A 19,607-nucleotide genomic window follows, 5' to 3' on the forward strand; every position below is an offset into this window, starting at 1 on the left:
CGTTTCGGTGTTTTCCAAATACGTTTGTTCCTCATCCCCTGATGTTTCATTCCATGCTTGTCTCAGTGTCATACTATGTGTACACCTGTTATGTGACCCCCTCTCAGACTTATTCTGATAGTGCCACCAGCTTCCGATTTGAATGCTAGCGCTGTACCGTGTACGGTTAGCCATCAGTTGACGAACGAACATACCACTTACACATCTAGTAGTAAAGTCTAAATTCGAACTTTCATTCTTGGAGAAATCTTCCTTGTGAACAGTCCAGTTTTTCTTCTGAAGATGCAGAGCAAAGTTCTCTGTGAAAGTACAAAATTCCATCTTATTTTCTTGACACGGCATAGGCCCAAAAAGTCTATATATTATGTTTATAAGTACGGGCCGTGAGAGCATGAATGGTAATATTTCGATAATACCTCTAAAAACAATGTGTGTGTCAAAAACTTAACACTTAAAATTTATATTGCAGCTCCTTCTGTACTCTTCGTCTGTTGAAAATGCCTCCAAAATTGCTAACAACTTCCTAGCCGGGTTGCGATTAAGCTCTCCATTACATTTTGTGGCTGCTTGTTTACATACAAAACTTAAATACATGCAGCCGACCTTGATTAGTGAATGGATGTGATCTTGCCTTTCTTTCTCACAGAACATGTGAGCCAGTTTTGTTGCAAGTCACTCCTTTATTATCCTATAAACCAAAAAAACAAATCAGATCCACAACATAAGAAAATAACAATCAAAGTGATTCTGGTATTCAAGAAACCCCACGGTAAATCTGTTACTATTTCTAGTTTAAAGTCTTGTTAGTTTGGTCATGCTGAGAACAGCCTATGTAACAAAGACAAATGTGCAGCGATATTTTAATGGCTTAATTGGTCATTCTGCCAAATTCCATTGTAATCACTGCCTTTGCTACACTATGTTCCATTAAAAACTGAAAGAAGAAATAACTTTTTGAGTAGATGGATATTTTTTTATGACAGAATGACTATTGCCATTATTTTCTGATGTCTTAATTCCTTATACTACCAAGTTTAATTGCAGTCAGTCTAGTCAATCTCTAACAGTATCAATGAAAACTCAATCAACTTTTAATGTATGGGAAGATATTTATTTCACAAACTCAAGCAATATACCCACAAACATTTCTTGATAAATTAATGAATATTTCAGACATTTTGTTATCACTATTGGGAGTGCTATTTTTTACGCATATACATTTCAGAACCCAAATAAATTTATTCATACAAAATGTCTTCAGTATTTGGCTTATTGTGCGGAATGATATCCTGCCTAGTCTAAAATATAAATGCATCTTAACAGGTACTTAATAAATGGACAATATAAATATGCCCATTACATATTATATATAGATTAATCTTATCATAAGAAAATCAATGATGTAAGTTGTCTGAAAACATTTACGTTGCTATTCTTTGTGTAAGTAACGAAGTCTAAAAGGACCAACAACTTAATGAGTCACTTCTATATAACAGTGTCCCTAACGACCAATAACAAACACTTGCATATAATTAAAACTCCAACAAAACAGTTAACACATATTCCAGTCGAGGAATGTTCCTGAAAATTGTCACCATATCATAGTTACCAACACTTCATAGTAAAATTCTAACCACTTACACAATGTGTGAAGCACCTTTCAACAGTTGTGAACCTTATTTGGGTGCGCAAAAGTTATCGTGGTTGAAGTACAGAGTTGTGCATTCTAAAAACATTTATACACTGTTGCTGTCACGATCTACAAAAACAATATAATTTAAGGTGATATTCCGCAACACATGCACTTTGGTTGCCGTACGTGTTCAAACGGCTGACTATGCCTACCACACTTAGACTATCGTCCTTGGCCCGGTAACGGATAGTGGCTTCGAATATACCTCCTCCTGGTATAGTCCGTATTATCAGAAGGTAATCATGGATACCTTTATCCTTGGTAGCATTATGTAGATGTTGCAATGGTACTTGTAGTTGTGCATCTTGTATGGCTGCTAATGTTAGTGGTTCACACTGACGGAAGTTCTGAAGCATTTCATTCAAGTGCTTAACCAGAAAGTCAGCTGATCTGTAACAAGAGAACAAGAAAATGATCAATTCTCCCAATTGCAAGAGATTCACAGATGTCAACCAGTGTAATTATTATTATTTTTTCTGTAGAGGGTTAAAAGAAATTAAGCATTTGTAGAGGTAACCGAAAGCCGACCCCGTGGTCTAGAAGTAGCGAAACTACCTCTGACCCGGAAGCCCTGGGTCCGTTTTTAGTCAGGTCTTGGATTTTCACCTGGATTTGAAGGCTGGTTCGAGGTCCACTCACGCCGACAGGAGAACTATCGAGGACCAATGTGAAAGTGAGATAGTAACCCCAAACGAGAAAGCCGATAATAACAACAGAGAGGATTCATCACTCTGACCGCGCATCACTCTGTAATCCTCATTTCTTTGGGCACACCAGTGATCACTTGTGGTTACGTTTGTCTTTTCTTATTTTAGAAATAACAAGAAAAACAAAAATCAGGTCCTATATAGAAAGATCAGAACACGAATAGGATAAACACAAAGCCAGATCTTCAAATAAATGAGATCTCCTCTCATAAATCATCGACGAGCTCGACACAACTCAATGAGTGTTGATGCTCGTCCTTCTGATGACCTCCTCAGGGGCTGAGAAGAACTGAGACTGATTATGGGAAAGCTGATCTATGTGAAGATGGCATTGTATGAAGATGTGAGATTGTCCTTTTGTCTTTACTTGTTTGTCCTCACCTCCTCTTCCTGTCGCTCCCACTTCCCATACTACCCTTCCATTGTATTTATCCTGTTATGTGCTCCTTTTCATGCTAACATTTTCCATTATGATTTATATAGTACATCATAATTAAGAATATTTACTGCAAACTTCTCAGGTCAAGAAAATACTTTACCGAGCAAGTGGCTACATGATTTGCCTCACGTAGCTGTCAGCTTGTATTTGGGAGTTAGTGGGTTCGAGCCCTACTGTCGGCAGACCTGAGGATGGTTTTCCGTTGTTTTCTATTTTCACACCAGGCATATGCTGGAGCTGTACTCCAATTGCAGCCATGGTCGCATCTTTCTCACTCCTAGCCCTTCCTCTCCCTTCGCCGTCATAAGTACTATCTGTGTTGGTGCGTTGAAAGAAAAAGTAACCCAGTTGTGGCAATCTCTGCCTTGAAGACAAACTGTAAATTCTACAAGAAAATTTTTCAAAAGATAAAATAATACTTAGTGTAAATGGTAAAATACTGTCCGACTCACTGGCTGAATGGTCAGCGTTGAAGCCTTCAGTCCAGAGGTTTCTGGGTTCGATTCCCGGCCGGGTCAGGGATTTTAATCCCGCCTGATTAATTCTTCTGACCCAGGGACTGGGTTTTTGTGTTTGTACCAACACTTTCCTCTTCATATTCAGATAACACACTACACCACCAACCATCACAGAAACATGCAATAGTGATAACATCCTTCCATATAGGATTGGCGTCAAGAAGGGCAATCCGGCCTTAAAACAGGGCCAAATCCACGTGTGACACAGTTCGCACCCACAACCCTACAGATGTGGGAAAAGCGCTAGTATTAGAAGAAGAAGAAGTAAATGGTGGAATGGAATTTGTGATAAAATCTCCAAACACTGAAGACCTCTGGCATAGTAAGGTAAAAGGGGTCGCTGAAATTACATTTCTAAGTCCCAGTTTGAAATAACGTTCCTGTATATCCTTTGCTCTCAGCATTAGTGGGAATCACGTTTTGGGGTCCGCCGTGTTATGTTTTCTGATCATCACGCCAATCTATATCTATAAAATGAGAATTTTGTCTGTACATTGCTCAGAATTTAAAAAGGATGGCATTTTTGTATCAGTCGTGTCCACAGTAACAAGGACATGCACTTTTTACTTTTCCGTAATTTCTGTCTGTCTGTCTGTCTGTCTGTCTGTCTGTCTGTCTGTCTGTCTGTCTGTCTGTCTGTCTGTCTGTCTGTCTGTCTGTCTGTCTGTCTGTCTGTCTGTCTGTATTATGTAGGTATGTACACGCATCACGAGAAAACGGCTGAAGAGAATTTAATAAAAATCGGTATGCAATGTCGGGGAATAAGTCGCTATAATCTAGGCCATAAATAATTTGATTCACACTGAGTGAAATGGTAATTTATGGGAAGGCCTAACATTTAATTCTCAAATATTCATGTTATTAATGGTCGGAACTTAACGAAAATCGGTAGGTGAAGTTGGAGAATATGTCGCTACAATCTAGGCCATAAATAATTGTATTCACGCTGAGAAAAAACTAGTTTAGGGGAAGGCCTAAAATGGAATTCCCAAATATTTGTGTTATTAGTGGTCCTATCTTAATGAAAATCGGTATGCAAAGTCGGAGAATAAGTCGCTATAATTTCGGCCATAAATCATTTTATTCACACTGAGTGAAATGCTAGTTTAGGGGAAGGCCTGAAAATTAATTCCCAAATAATTATATTATTAGTGGTCGTATCGATAAATACTACATAACTAAAGTTATGTAAGTTAGTATTAAATTCCCGATCATTTACGTCTTATACATTGTTACCGTACTGGCTATGATCACAGAGATATTAATGAATTTGAATTTTTGCTACTAAGTCCATATCAGCCCTCAGTCACGAGAAAATGGGTAAACAGGATTTGATCGGTATGTGAAGTCGGAGAATAAGGAACTACAGTCTACGCTATAAATAATTTTATAAGACGCCCTAATATCACAGAGTCTAAAGAAAACTAAATGTGAAAGCCTACAATAGAGAAAGCTCATAAAATTTATCAACAATAACATTACATTGACCATTGTTTGTTGTGATGTGCTTTGTGCTTTCTGTTACCACTCATCTCCGATAGATAGGGTTCAGCTCCGTGGGTGAATGGTTAGCGTGCTGGCCGTTGGCCACAGGGGTCCCGGGTTCGATTACCGGCAGGGTCGGGAAATTTAACCATAATTGGTTAATTCCGCTGGCACTGGGGCTGGGTGTATGTGTTGTCTTCATCATCATTTCATCCTCATCACGACTCGCGGGTAGCCTACGGGCATCAAATCAAAAGACCTGCACCTGGCGAGCCAAACTTGTCCTTGGGCACTCCTGGCACTAAAAGCCATAAGCCATTTCATTTCATTTCATTTCCGATAGATAGGATTACTGCCTTATCTCGCACCGACACAGATAGGTCTTGTGGCAACGAGGGGATAGGAAAGGGCTAGGAGTGTGAAGGAAGCGGCCTTGGCCTTAATTAAGATACAGCCCCAGCATTTTCCTGGTGTGAAAATGGGAAAGCACGGAATACCATCTTCAGGGCTGCCGACATTGGGGTTCGAATCCACTATCTTTGGGATCCAAGCTGGGATCACAACTGCGCGCCCCTAACCACACGGTCAACTCGCTCGGTCGTATCGAGTGTAACAGTCTGCCTGAATATTGGTGGAAAGTAGCTGGGGACTTAGATAACTTTCTTCTTTAGTATGCCATTCCTCTGGTTCATAAATTTTCTGATACTACTGGTACATAACACACTGGTTCATCATAGCATTCGAGCTGTCCAATCCTCACTCTGAAGCACTGATTGGAATGAGCAGTGTGCATATTGAACGGAATAATGGCAGATGAGTGTTCACGGATGTCTGCGGCCTGGTCATTCCAGTTCTAGAACTTTGGACTGTTAGATCGGCATCGTAGTACTATTTGTTAAAAGTGAGATGTGCGGTTTCTCATTTGATTGAGTATTTTATATGATAACATTGCCTTTAATCGCCACTTTCCTACTGACGTTTCTGTAATGACCTATGTTGACTTCAGTTAGGAAAGCCACAAAGTCAGTCTTTCTGAGAATCCCGTAGCGAAGCACGGGTACGTCAGCTAGTTGGACATAAGGTTGATGGGCATGCGACCAAAAGAAAGGCCGACAGCGCTTCTACCTGGCTGAGAGACCTCCGCACGCTCGGCTTGCTGGTGTTCCCTACACTCTGCGGTCATTCAGCTCCACTCATACCGAACTTTTCCTGTATCGGTCTGGGTACACTTCCTCAATTTCGACTTGGGTGAATCGGTCACTGTGATGTGATGTTATGCTAATTTTTAATTAGTTGATTGTGCACCCGAAATTGTGCCCCCCCCCCCCACAGTCCGAAACGCCTGTACCAGCCAGCACACTTATTACCGTTGATACATCAGTAGTTTTTTTTATCGCATGAAGGCTCTTATTGAATTTCGTTACGCCAATTTATTTTGTCTGCATCTCTACCAGGAGATCATTTATAAGACGCAATTACGTCAAAAGTAAACAAACTCTCTCCCTCTCTATCTCTCTTTCTCTCCCTCCTCTCCTGTATACTATAAATATTTTCTTCCTGGACTAATTTATTACGGTCGTTACTTGATCCAGCCTTAGCCTAATTTTACGGCTATATGTCATTTCTGACGCCAACCCCATATAGAGGGATGAAAACTATCCGCTATTACGTGTTTCTGCGATAGTTGGTCGTCTAGTATTTTGTGTATAGATGGAGAGAATTGTATTAAGAGGAACACAAATTTCCAGTCCCCGAGCCATAATAATTTACTTTTTAGTTCTTATTTTCAATTTGCTTTATATCGCACCGACGCAGATAGGTTTTATAGAAAAGGGCTAGGAAGGAGAAGGAAGCAGCCATGGTTTTAATTTAAGGTACAGCTTACACATTTAGCTGGAGTAAAAAATGGGAAACCATCGGGCGAGTTGGCCATGCGGTTAGGGGCGCGCGGCTGTGAGCTTGCATACGGGATATAGTGGGTTCGAATCCCACTGTCGGCAGCCCTGAAGATAGTTTTCCGTGGTTTCCTATTTTCACACTAGGCAAATGCTGAGGCTGTACCTTCATTAAGGCCACGGCCGCTTCCTTCCAACTCCTGGGCCTTTCCTATCCCTTCGTCGCCATAAGACCTGTATGTGTCGATGCGACGCAAAACCACTAGCAAAAAAATAGGAAACCACAGAAAATCATTTTCAGGGCTGCTGACAGTGGGGTTCGAACTCACTATCTCCAGAATGCAAGCTCACAGCAACGTAACCGAAACCACGCGGCCATTTGCTCGGTCAGAAGAATTAACCACACGCAGCTAAAATCCCCAGCCCGACCGGAAATCGAATCCAGGGCCCCCAAGGCCAAAGGCCAGAACACTAAACATTCAGCCAAACAGCGGGTTTTCTATGTTGGTAATAGAAAAGCAACGCAAAACCATTTCCCTACAGACCACGAAGGCCTTTAGAAGAGTAGGATCCGTAACTTTGGTACTTTGTGAGATAGAGTGGTTAGCTCATTTTTGGTGTAGGCGGAGTGAATCTCAGGGCCAAGTGCCGCTCCAGAAGTGGAAATCTAGTTTCTTACATTTTTCGGCTTCCTAACGAGGAATCAAACCCACGTCCTTCTGGGTGCAGCGAAAACGCCTTTACCGTTTTGGCTAGGCAGCCCCTTATGTCAGTAATACAGGTATATATTAAATTACTCCTATATTATTATAATCGACTACACTTGAAAAAACTACACTGTACACAATATCACAAAATTATTGAAATGGTGGGACGCTATAATACACAGGACTGTCTTAAACTTAAACTTTTCAAAATAGATAACTTCTGAATTATCCTCATGAGGATAAATGAACCCGTTTTGGCAGAGCTGCAAGATGAGTATCACATCTTTCATGCCGAAACCAACATGGTAATGTATATAGCAGAAGCGATGTACCATAAAAATGCTACATTAAAACAAATTTCTGTCACTTTAAACTGCAAGGCCCCGAAATCGAAGCGAGAATCCTACAACAATAACTCATTATCCTACGCATTTGGATATCCCTGTTTCATGTGAAGCGGGGTTCAAATGCACTATATATGAAGATGTAACACGACGTAATATGCTCTGTCTCGCCACCACCTTATGGTTTCGACTAGCGATAAAAGAAAAATGACTAATGTTAACTGAGAAGTTAAAATACAAGTTCTTTTTGCACCATGCACAACATATAATCATTCTATTACTACAATACACTTTTCTCCACACTGATTTTGCTTTGCTTTCAGGCATTATTTCACAGGAACTACAATACAAACCCGGGAAGTCATATTGTTGTAGGCTATATTTGCTTACAAACCAGGAATATTTTATCACATTCTGGAACCTTCGGGATGAAAACTGATAGAAAGGTGGCATTTTCAGGATGCTGTCTCAGTGGGAAACCTCTCCATAAATGTTCTCATCTGATGGTAAAACATTTCCACTGTCGGAAAGTTAAAAAAATCTTATCCAGTGGTAGGAAGTTTTCGTGGTAGCAGGAGGAATCTACAGCAACTCTACGGTCTTATCTGGAGGAATATTTTCGTGCCACTGTATGAAATCCAGGAATCGAAAACTAGGGCACAATTGTCTTCAGAGAAGGGGAGGAAGTCTTCCGTAAATCTTTGTTTCAACTTCTCTTTCCATATTACCGGCGTGTGTGGCAGTAACAATAATGATATTGGTTTATAATAATCTTTTTAGAAAGTATAGGACCAACCTTTCCTTTTTCTGAAGCACAATCAATAGTTTAGGAAATACAGATCCGTCTAGGCTCTCACTGTGGGCATTATAGTGTAGCCTACGAATCTGTTAATGCAGTGACTATTTGGGCTACTTTAGAAGTATCTCTTTCCCCAACAAAAGAGAGTCCGTTTTGATCGCATTTCGCACTCAAATCCGTTGAGGTCTGAGCTGAAGCGGAGGGAGTGTAACGGATGAATTGCTCTCCAGAAGCTTCAAGAAATCTCCCTGTAGCCTTATCCTTTTCTACTTAATCATGACGACGGAAGCGAGATACGAAATTCGTAATTTTCCTGCTATTGATTTTATGTTCTTTTCCTTGGATCGACTTATCCGAGCATAATCATGATGCACAAAAAATGCGTTTTCGCTGCTGAGTTCTCATGAAAATGCCAAGACCTACTGTCATGTCTTCATAACCAATACTTTTGTTCTTTTAGAATCCTCAAAGCGAGAATAGAGTGCTTTTATAAATTTAATATTTTACATTATAGATGACTCAGCAGCATTAAATACACAAATAACGTTGTCACGTTTCTGCGGACGTGTGATAACGAAAGTAGCTTCTTGCGTGTTCATTCAACCGGAAATCCACAGCGTTCATCTGGTAATCACTACTATGCATTAATATATATATTTCTTTTTTTGCTAGTTGCCTTACGTCGCACCGACACAGATATGTCTTATGGCGACGATGGGACAGGAAGGGGCTAGGAGAGGGAAGGAAGCGGCCGTGACCTTAATTAAGGTACAGCCCCAGCATTTGCCTGGTGTGAAAATGGGAAACCACGGAAAACCATTTTCAGGGCTGCCGACAGTGGGGCTCGAACCTACTATCTCCCGAATACTGGATACTGGCCGCACTTAAGCGACTGCAGCTATCGAGCTCGGTGTATTAATATTTTAATGGACTCGCAACGTAATAAGAACTAGAGGATTTGCAGCGTGATTGACTTGTGTCACAAGGTTCTGGCCTGGAACTCACACACGAACCCGCAATATCAGCTGCGATCGCAGAATTGGCTTTATGGTCGCTATCAATGAACTCATTTTCATTGGCTTACTCATGTACATTGAAAAATGGCCCATCAATTATGTCAACTCCTGAGTAATTACTTACAAGCGGGTTCTGTCACATATTTAGCCTATTTCCTTCTCTTTCGAGATTATATTTCGGTAGAAGTAACACTTTTTCATGGAAATACCTCAACACAAACCCAACTATATTAACAGGATTTAGAACCTCTCGCTCACGAACAGGGGAACATATTCTGACTCCCCTGTCGATTTCTAAACTACCATCACAATTTGCGTTACAAATTCGTTCACAGTTAACTGACAGTCAATAAATAGCCGACCTTTATGTCAACACACTTAGATTCCTAACCGGCCTGGCTGATCTCTTACACTCTCCCTGTTCCCCGCCCGACCTTCAGGTAAGCAGACAGGGGCGTCCAGTAAAGCCAATAACTTGAAGTGTTATTTTTCTGTAATTTAAATTGGAGATTTCGCAAGGTATTTCGGGCCTTGGACTTTAAACTAGCAGGTTTTATTTTAATATGGTTTTATTATAGTGCATAGCTTCTGCCACTGGAATTTCTTACTAGGTTTCAGCACAACAGGTGTGATACTTCCCTCCTCTAGACTGAACTTGAGGTCTTTTAGATAGTGGCTTGCAACTGTCGATTTTACAAATATGGTACACTACGAGCGCCATTCTTTAAAACAGAGATGCACAAAACGTGGCGTTGAGCGCAAGAGCACCTGCCACTTCGAGCTCACGCCTCCACCAGTCCCCTCCGTTGTAGCTGTCCACTGCCCCCTCGGCTAGGTCACTAGCCCACACTCCCAAATTAACCCTTAAATGCACACCATTGCATACGTGCAAAGGAAGTTTACTTTCTTGCTATGCATCCTCTTAGATAGTGTGAACTCGTGTCCTCATCCCCATGTGGCGCAGCTCTTTCAAGGCACACCCCCAATGGAGGTGAGCTGCATGTACCATTTCAACCACATACCAGCTCTCCTGCCATTCTTAAATTTCTCACAATACCGAAAATCGAACCCGGGTCTCCGAGAACGACAGCTAATAGTGTTAACCGTTACGCTAGGGGGGCGTACCTCTTAGATAGTTGAACATTATTATTTTAATTCTCTTTGTAAATGTGTGCGTTACTCCTCCTTTGAAGATAAACTAGCTAGCCTATTGTAACATTAATAAACTTTTTGTTTCAAGACTTTTCACGGTAATCAACTAGAGTGAAGTGTAAAGGCAAATGTCAGCACTGAAATGTCGTTTATCTCAGCGCAGTCGTATTTGTTGGACATACCGCCATCTTGACCCACGACGACTTGGCTATTAACATGGACATTCTATGGTTTTCGATTTGGACAGTTATTAGTAGGATGTGTACCTGATCTTGTTATATTTTGTTATGTTTATTATATTTTATTATGAAAGTTTACGTTTGTTAAATAGTCTGTTGACAGTGCAAGTGAAATTTGCTCAGTGTAGCTGTATCTTGTGCTTCGTGAATAAATAAAATTTCCCAAGACTGAAGTGTGGTAGAAGCCCTATAGTTACTTGTATATGCAAAGCATTCGAAACTCATTATATTTTTAAACTTTAAACTGATAAATCTTGTTTATATAACATTTTAAAATAATCTACATTACTATTAGAATGGCAAAAAATTTGAAAGAAGTAATAAATTGCGCATTTAAGAGTTAAAAACCCCTGGTACCACATTCAGTCACCACTTACACAGACAGGGGATACCGTGGATGTATTTTACTGCCCCCACACACAGGGAGAATGCAGATGATGGAACATGAGTATAAATTGTCTACAGTTTTAAGGATAAGAAACCTGGGTGATTTTGTATGGAACAGTGTTAGTGGGTAACCATCAAAACGTAAACGTTTAGAAGACCTTGATATGAAGAGTTTCCTACAATATTTTAACTAAAAATAAAGAAGGCGAAAGAAGTTATCACCGAATCAATTAATACCGATGAAGTTATTCTGTACCTTTTTGTTGCATTGGATTATCTATACTTTTCTATTTTTCATGCATGCTCTGCCCTTCATTAGTTCGAATAATCGGGAATTTACTGTACCGTGTGGGTGTCGTCTAGTAGGTCTCCAATAATATCTCAAAAGAGGATACAACGCACTTTAAATAAATAAATAATTAAATAAATACATAAATTCATAAACAAATAAATTAAAACATCACCTTAGCACCAGTGGACTGTCTTTTTCCACAGGTTCACTCTGCTGACAGGTACACCAGTGAGCATCTATGCCAGCTAATGGACAAGTGCGGTCGACGGGTAGTTGAAGAAAGAGACTGATGCCCCGTGGAGGATTTTCAGCAGATAACACTTCGTTCGAACGACGGCGTATCGCTGCTTGATTGAGGAGTTCCTCTGGATGAAGAAGATCTGCTAGGGTTTCGTGCAGGTCAAACGGTGTGGTAAGACGCTCGGTATTGCGTTGAACGTTAGCCACAGCTGCCGTGTACCGTTCGCGGAACCAGGCAGGAAAAACAAAAAACAGAAGAGGTTGTCGCTCCTCCATGCGCCCTTGATATGTCTCACGAATACCACCCCATCGGATACCGTGATCACTCATCACTATCAGCACAGTATTTTCTAAAACTTCCCACTTTTTCATGTCCGTCAGGAACTTGACATATAGATCATCTCCTAAACCAGCATAGTTCAAAAAATCATGAGTTAGGCTTGCTCCCCAGAACAGAGCAAAAGACGGCACTGACGCTAAAGAATGAACGAACTTACGAATATATTCAAGAAGAACTTCAGCTGTCAATCTCGAACCAATGCACAGTTTCGCATTTAAATGCTTCGAATTACCAAGTTTATCTTCGGCATGTTTAATGTATGGTCTCACGTAGTAGTCTGTTGGTTGCTTTACAAAACCAACCTTTTGATAATGAAACATTCCCATCCAAGGAGAGTCTTCACCGAAACCAGTTCTGTATCCAGCCTCACTAAAATTTTTCCATATAAAAGAGCAGTAGTCAAACGAAGATTTGTCCTTGGGCCAACACGAGTCCCGTAGTTCCTTTTCACTGAGACCCGCTAGAACTGGGACTAGATTCGGGAAAGTATTGTCACCAACTTTATTGTAGCCTAACATCTCGATGGCTCCCAGCTGTCGTAGCTGATGGAGAGTATGTGGCATCTGTCGGTGGAAGTTGAGACGTGATACAGCGTCGATACCTAACATGAGCACGCTTGGTCGATCTTCTGTATCTACCTCATTTGTCGACACAGCTTCTTCACAACGTTTTTCCACCTCCGGCTTCGGAATGATAAAGGCATGATAATCCTTATATATTTCTTCATCATTCACTCTGCATTCTACTTTTATGAATTCCTCCTTTATCTCCATGTCACGATGAAAAGGGATACAGTAATTCGCCAGTCTGAAACAGAAAGATTCACAGAATTTTTGTTAGTAAGCGTCAGTCTAAATACGCAGAGGAAATAGATAGCAAAGTTTCTGAAAAAGGAAGGACAAAATTATAATGAATGTAAATTTATTCATGTTTTATTTTAGAAGACCTTACATCTATTAGAATGCATTTGAGCTCGTAAAGAACAGTTAAGATCTGCGTCAAGTCAAATATTTCTAGTTTTATAAAACTTTGTGATCTTGATATTGAACGGTGACAGCCCGAATGTACGTGTAATTGAAGCGTTGCCTAGGTAAACAGAGCTGTCATTGAAAGCAACCAATGAGCTTTTTGTTCCAACTTGCCCTCCCTTGCCCTCTGGTCTACCAATTCCAGTCGGCTCTGCTACACACATGCCTTCGCGCATCTGTCAAAACCACAAAGTTAGGCTACTGTAGTTGTCATATTCATAGATAAAATACTACAGTGGTATAGGGAGATAGAGAAATCATGCTTCCTACTACAGAGTCACTTTCTTTAAAGGTCACGTAGGAATAATACGCAACGAGAAAATTGACCTATTTACCAAAGAGGGAACCATGGAAGGAACCATCTATGGCTTCCTGTTATCACGCGTATATTTCTTTCCTATCTTAAAGCAATGACCTCACCAGACATTGAGAGATGAATGCGCTACCACGCAACAACAGATGAGGAAAACTATGCAGCAAATAAGCCTACAGGTGCGTCCACACCAATAAGTTTTCGTTAACTTTGTTAACAAACGTTGTTAATAAACAATGTTCATGGACATCTTTGAATGTTAATAACAAAAGTAGCGTGTTCATTAACTTTTCGAACATGTTGATAAACAAAATATCTTTAACTTTTGTGAATGAAACTTTTCATCAACTTTTCGTGTTTTCGTTGACATTTCGGTTCGCACATGCGCAAGGACGCAATTAGAGGACGCAAATTCGTAGCGTGGAATACGATGATTTCTTATTTCTTCTAAAAACTGACTATCACATCGCAAGCGAAGTTCTAATATACAGTATTTTTAGCTGTGTTCTAATGTAGTTTCATTTCCAGCTTCGCTCCTCGCTGAATAATCTAACCTTTCATAATCACCGAAATCATCGAAATATTATCCTAATTAGGTTAAATGCTATTTCCTTTACGTCGCACCGACACAGATAGGTATTGTGGCGACGATGGGACAGGAAAGGACTAGGAATAGAAAGGAAGCGGCCGTGGCCTTAATGAAGGTACAGCCCCAGCATTTGCCTGTTGTGATAATGGGAAACCACGGAAAACCATCTTCAGGGCTGCCGGCAGTGGGATTCGAACCCACTACCTCCCGGATGCGAGCTCACAGGTGCGCGCCACTAACCGCACGGCCAACTCGCCCAGTAACTAGGTTAAATGAAGGTTTTCTTTATGTCGTACCGTTACCAATTCCTTCAGATAGTTGTATAAATCTTCAAACTCCTCAGGCACAATAACTGAAATGCATTTGAAGCCACTATTCTAGTAAATTTTATTTTGCTATAAATCTGCTTCGAAGTGCTAACGAAGTAATGCAAGTGAATTTACAACTGGTGTGTTGGTATTTGTTAGATGATTTACTGTATTTTTTCTGAATAGATCAGCTGAATCCTCCCAATTCCAGGTTAAACACTCCTTCTACCACAGCTATCCAAATATCCTGATATTTGTTAAGACTCCAGATTTCCTTTGAAAAAACTGGAGTTATGACGCCTGAGCGCCGCAATACCACGACATTTCTTGATACCAAATAAGGAAAAAACCAAAACGTTCAATTCACTTTAAGTATCTTAGACAGATCGTTTCCTTTAATGCATCACAAGAAGAAGTCCTGAAATATCCGGCCAAACGCATGCCTACATCAAAATCCGCAGCTGCCGCATGGGAGTAATCAACACGTTGCAAAATGGGTACAATTGATTATATTGCAGTAAAAAATAACCGGGTATGATTATGTCAAGAAGCCTTCTATGAAGCTGAGTCTGGCAGTGTTTGCACTTACTAGTGTCAGGCTCTTCACTTTCATCTTTCCTTTCTGATCCCCTGGTATATTTTCAACAAGACTGGGCCACAGCCCCTACCGCTCTTAATATCATAGACACTTAACAAAGTTTTTAATGACTGGATAATTAGTAATGGCCCCCTTGTTCTGCCGACCTAACTACCGTGATTATTATATTTTGGGAACCCTAAAGGGAAATGATTTCAGAAATAATCCCCGTACTATAGAGCCGAAAGGAATGCAGCTGCTTTGATGCTTGTTGGGGGAGATGCTTTAAGTGTAAAAATATGTATGATGCCATGCAGTGAATCACAGATGTTCCATGCCTAGTCGTCGATCTAATTATGAATGTGCCAATACCAGAGCATTTGGAGTTTTAGAGGGAAAATCATTAACGAGAAAACAGGTTAGGAGTACTCACTATGATCATTCTGAAGTGATTGGTATTATTTCCGTGTGTATGATGTCTTTCGTAAGCTTATCTCAGTAATTATTGGGTCGCTGGAGCCACCTAAACTCGGTTTGATTTTCGCTGGAGGCTTAAATCTGGATGCCCTTTGTGACTTCACACGATTTTTAAGATGAAAATCTCAACCCAGAATCGACATGAATTCGAACCTTCGGGAAGCCAGTAACAAAGCTACTGAGTTAATACCGGCCGCCCCCCCCCCCGCCCCTTGTGTATTATTTCAGTAACAAATTTATTATAGGAGACAGAGGTTTCCCTTTGGATTATGCCAAGGGGATTTTCTGTATTTCATTCTGTTGGTCAAAAAGCGTCCATTATCAATATTCATGACCCTGTGTTGCAATGTTTTTCGGACTTTTCCGGGTGCTGATTAGTGACAACTATGAATCTGAATTTCTTCAGTTACAGAATTAAAGATGCGCACTGGTAGGTTTAGGAATTCATTGAGAAAAATATGTGTAATCCTGATGATGAGTGTCAATGTGGTCTTGTGTTGAAAACAGTCATTAAAACTCGGTCGAAGAAGGGAGCTTTGTCTTTTAATTTGTACTGTTTATGATCGACTGTAAGTGATGATAACGAAGATGATTCTCAACTTTGCTCGGTGAAGAGTTATGTTCGCAGGTCGAACATGTGGGTTTTTTCTAAAATACTTTTCGGTCGATACAGTAATACTATTCCGTGGATTATAACTTTGGAAACGTGGTTTATATCGAATGTAACCATTCTTCTTTACGGAAATTATGGACGTTATAATCGTAAGTTATATGTCTACGCTTGTGTGAATACTGTAATTCAAAAATATGTTGAGAAAAACATTTTCCGAAGTAACTTGCAAAGAACCTTCAGGCCAAATATGTGAATAGATATAACAGTAATGCTGCAAATAATGTGTTATGGTCTTCAACTTCTTCTACTATAACTGTATAACCATATTTCGTGTCCTTGTTACGCTTAGTCCCTGTGGTAGCCTTGATAATTTTCAGGAAGCTAATAAGAAAATGCATCTGAACACCCAGGGGTAAGGGCAGGGGAATGCGAAAAATTGGAACTTGGCAGCAAATCATCTGCTTTGGAAAGTAATGTCAGCTTTCTTGTATGTTTTTCCTTCGGATTTATGCGGTGCCCGTTACATTAGGCTGTTACTTTGTATAGCACATTTTATAATGCACATTTGAAATTGTCCATTGCGTAGCTTTTTCTTTACGTCGCGCCGACTCAGAGAGGTCTCTTGGCGACGATAGGAACCTACCTTTCCACTACAAATCAACATTTATGAACTAACTTCATCTATGTTATTGATGCTTTATGACACTGCCGTTTATTTATATTCTTTTCCACTTCCTGGTGTGAATATGAAAAACCACGCTTCGAACCGCGTAGCCAATTCGCTCAGTGTACTTCGTAATTATTCAGAATGACATTTCACGGTAGTGATGTTTTGTATTTTTCCTTTGGTTTACTTAACATGATTTACTGATACATTTTGGTAAAAATTGTTTTTAACTTAAGCTAGTTGTAGGTTTATGAAGGGGAAGGGGGGGCAAGATGGGGACGCTAAGGAAAAAGTAGTTCAGGTGCGTTATACATGTTGATAATATGTTCATAAATCGTTCCATTTTGTTGCGTCACTATCTGGTTCTCATTGTGCACTAAAATAGTTTTTGAAAAGTTAAACACAAAATCTCCGCACACAAAAAATCGTGCATACTACCAATACCCCGTCTTGCCCCATATGTGGGGTTTCTTTGTCTCCATGGTGCTGCCACTGGCCTGGAAACTTGCATTCTTCAGTAAAAATTATACTAAAATTTGAATCTATTCCTATAACCTTCAATTACTAATATCAACGTAAATATTACACCATAATAAACCATCATAAGGCTCGTAGTTGGCATAATGAGCAAGAATACAATTTAAATTCATTTTTATGGTAAAAATATATGGATTTTTAAATGACCGATTTTTTCGTGTGACCTCCTGAGAGGCCGTGTGCAGGTCTTTAAAGTCGACTCCCGTGGGCGACCTGCGCGTCAGGATGAGAGATGGAATGGATGAAGATGAATGAAACTGGGCAAGGGTGTCGAAGGAAGTAGCCGTGGACTGTCAGAAGGTACCGTCCCAGCATTTGACTGGTGTTGAAAATGGGAAGCCACGGAAAACAATTTCATTGACGCCCGATGGTGAGGCTCGAACCCACGCGTCTACCGAGTCAGCAGAGAGCTTGGCCCCATGACCTATCGCTGCGCTTTAGCCAGCATAGCCACTGCTGTCGGTAATGACTGATTTAGAACCCCACTACCCTTTGCACTCAGTATTTGGTCCCTTGGCCTATACCAGGGGGCATAATTTATAAAAATGAAATATGAATAGAAATTATATAAGTACCTATAGAGGAAATACTATTGATTCTAAAGGGCAAGATTAGGACTGGGGCAAGATGGGGACTACGACAAGATGGGGACTGGGGCAAGACGGGGACGTCCCCATCTTGCCCCAAATGTTATACTGAGACTAATGGAATAAAACTATCTTCATTTATTTATGAATTTCCTCCACAAGCTCAATATATATATACATTAAGGTACAGTCTAATGGATAGTGTTCAAGAACAAAATGTATTTCAATTCCCGCTTACCTCATCAAAGTCCAAAGGATACATATGTATAAGATCACAGGGGTTAGAAACAGTAAAAAGGCCACTCCAAGCATCCAGACAGCTCACACTGACTAGAAGTCGTACAAACTGTGTAACCTTCATCTGCCCTTCAAGATATTTCCATCTTCAGGCCAGTGGCAGCACCATGGAGACAAGGAAACCCCCACCCCGTCTTGCCCCGTGTCCCCATCTTGCCCCCCTTTCCCCTAAGTACGTCGAACACGTGTTCGTGTTTTTATTTTACTTCGACGATACATTATTATTTCGTGGTGTTTAACCTTGGAAACGCGGTTTATTTTGAATATCACTGTTTTTCCTTTCGGATATTATTAACGTTACCAGCGTTAATTATTTTTTTCTATAATTTACGCTCATCGCTCTCCGTTAATACCACAGTAGACAGCAAAATTACGCCATGTTGAATTCTACATTACGGTCTGATGCAATGTAGCTGGTCTTGGTTGTACTGTGCCGCATGGCAAAGAAACTGGAAGATCTACTACTGTATTTAATTTCGTCGGGTTAACACGAAATGTATCTCCAAAGACCTTTTTACCGAAGTGCCGAATTGACTTTCTTCTGCCAATCAAGAATCTGCTTTCTTCCAATTAGGAGGTACCATACTGGAATCCTTTATTAGTCCTATTACGGTATTAAGCCATTTTCCCCCTACTTTTTCACTATAAGTCAACATTTTGCGTGATGCTGTCACATTGGCTGATGGGATTAAACATCAACAAGACTTAAGACTTTTACAGATGAATTAGGCAAACAAAAAATTTTAATAGAAGGCCGTCAAGAAATGAGAAACACGATGGAAGAACCTTTTGAATCACAAGGTTATAGAATTGCTAATGGGATACCTGACCAAATAGTTAAGAATCAATGTCTCCAATTTGGAACAGAATTTATAGTGAATTTAAAAATAATAGATTCTACGTTTGATTTTCAAGCAATACCACCAATAATATTGCAACTCTCACCTATAAAACAACAAACAAAATTTATAAAAAGAATAAATGCCCATGTCCATACCAATGAAAAGCATTTTCTAACATGAACAAAGAAAGTAGTGGATACATATTGGGATCTCCTTGAACACATAATAAACAAATTAAATAAAAGTACATACATACATATATATATTATCATTATAGACCGTCATGCCTTTCAGTGTTCAGTCTGCAAGCCTCTGTGTATTTACTAAACGCTTCCACAATCCTCTATTTGCAACTTGTGCTGTAGCCTCATTTAGTTCTATACCTGTTATCTTTAAATCATTAGAAACTGAGTCTAACCATCATCTTCGTGATGTTAAAAAATTTATTAGGGGACTTTAATTCCCAATTAGGAAGGAAAAAAGTATAGAGATATAATTGGAAAATGGGCTCCACATAAA

General features: G+C 40.0%; 1 protein-coding gene across 7 annotated transcripts in view; it reads right to left on the reverse strand.

Moving 5' to 3' along the window:
- Window positions 1-1,104: 1,104 nt before the first annotated feature.
- Window positions 1,105-19,607, reverse strand: part of LOC136871946 (uncharacterized) — a 519,021-nt gene continuing 500,518 nt past the window's right edge. For all 7 annotated transcript variants that reach the window (XM_068227261.1, XM_067145692.2, XM_067145697.2 and 4 more), the window contains 2 exons: window positions 11,846-13,060; window positions 1,105-2,083 (listed from right to left, as the gene is read on the reverse strand). In XM_068227261.1, the coding sequence (XP_068083362.1) occupies window positions 1,753-2,083; window positions 11,846-13,060 (1,546 nt within the window). In that variant the 3' untranslated portion in view covers window positions 1,105-1,752. The remainder of the gene's footprint in view (window positions 2,084-11,845; window positions 13,061-19,607) is intronic.

This window comes from Anabrus simplex, chromosome 4 (genome assembly GCF_040414725.1).
Source record: "Anabrus simplex isolate iqAnaSimp1 chromosome 4, ASM4041472v1, whole genome shotgun sequence".
Taxonomy (NCBI): Eukaryota; Metazoa; Arthropoda; class Insecta; order Orthoptera; family Tettigoniidae; genus Anabrus; species Anabrus simplex.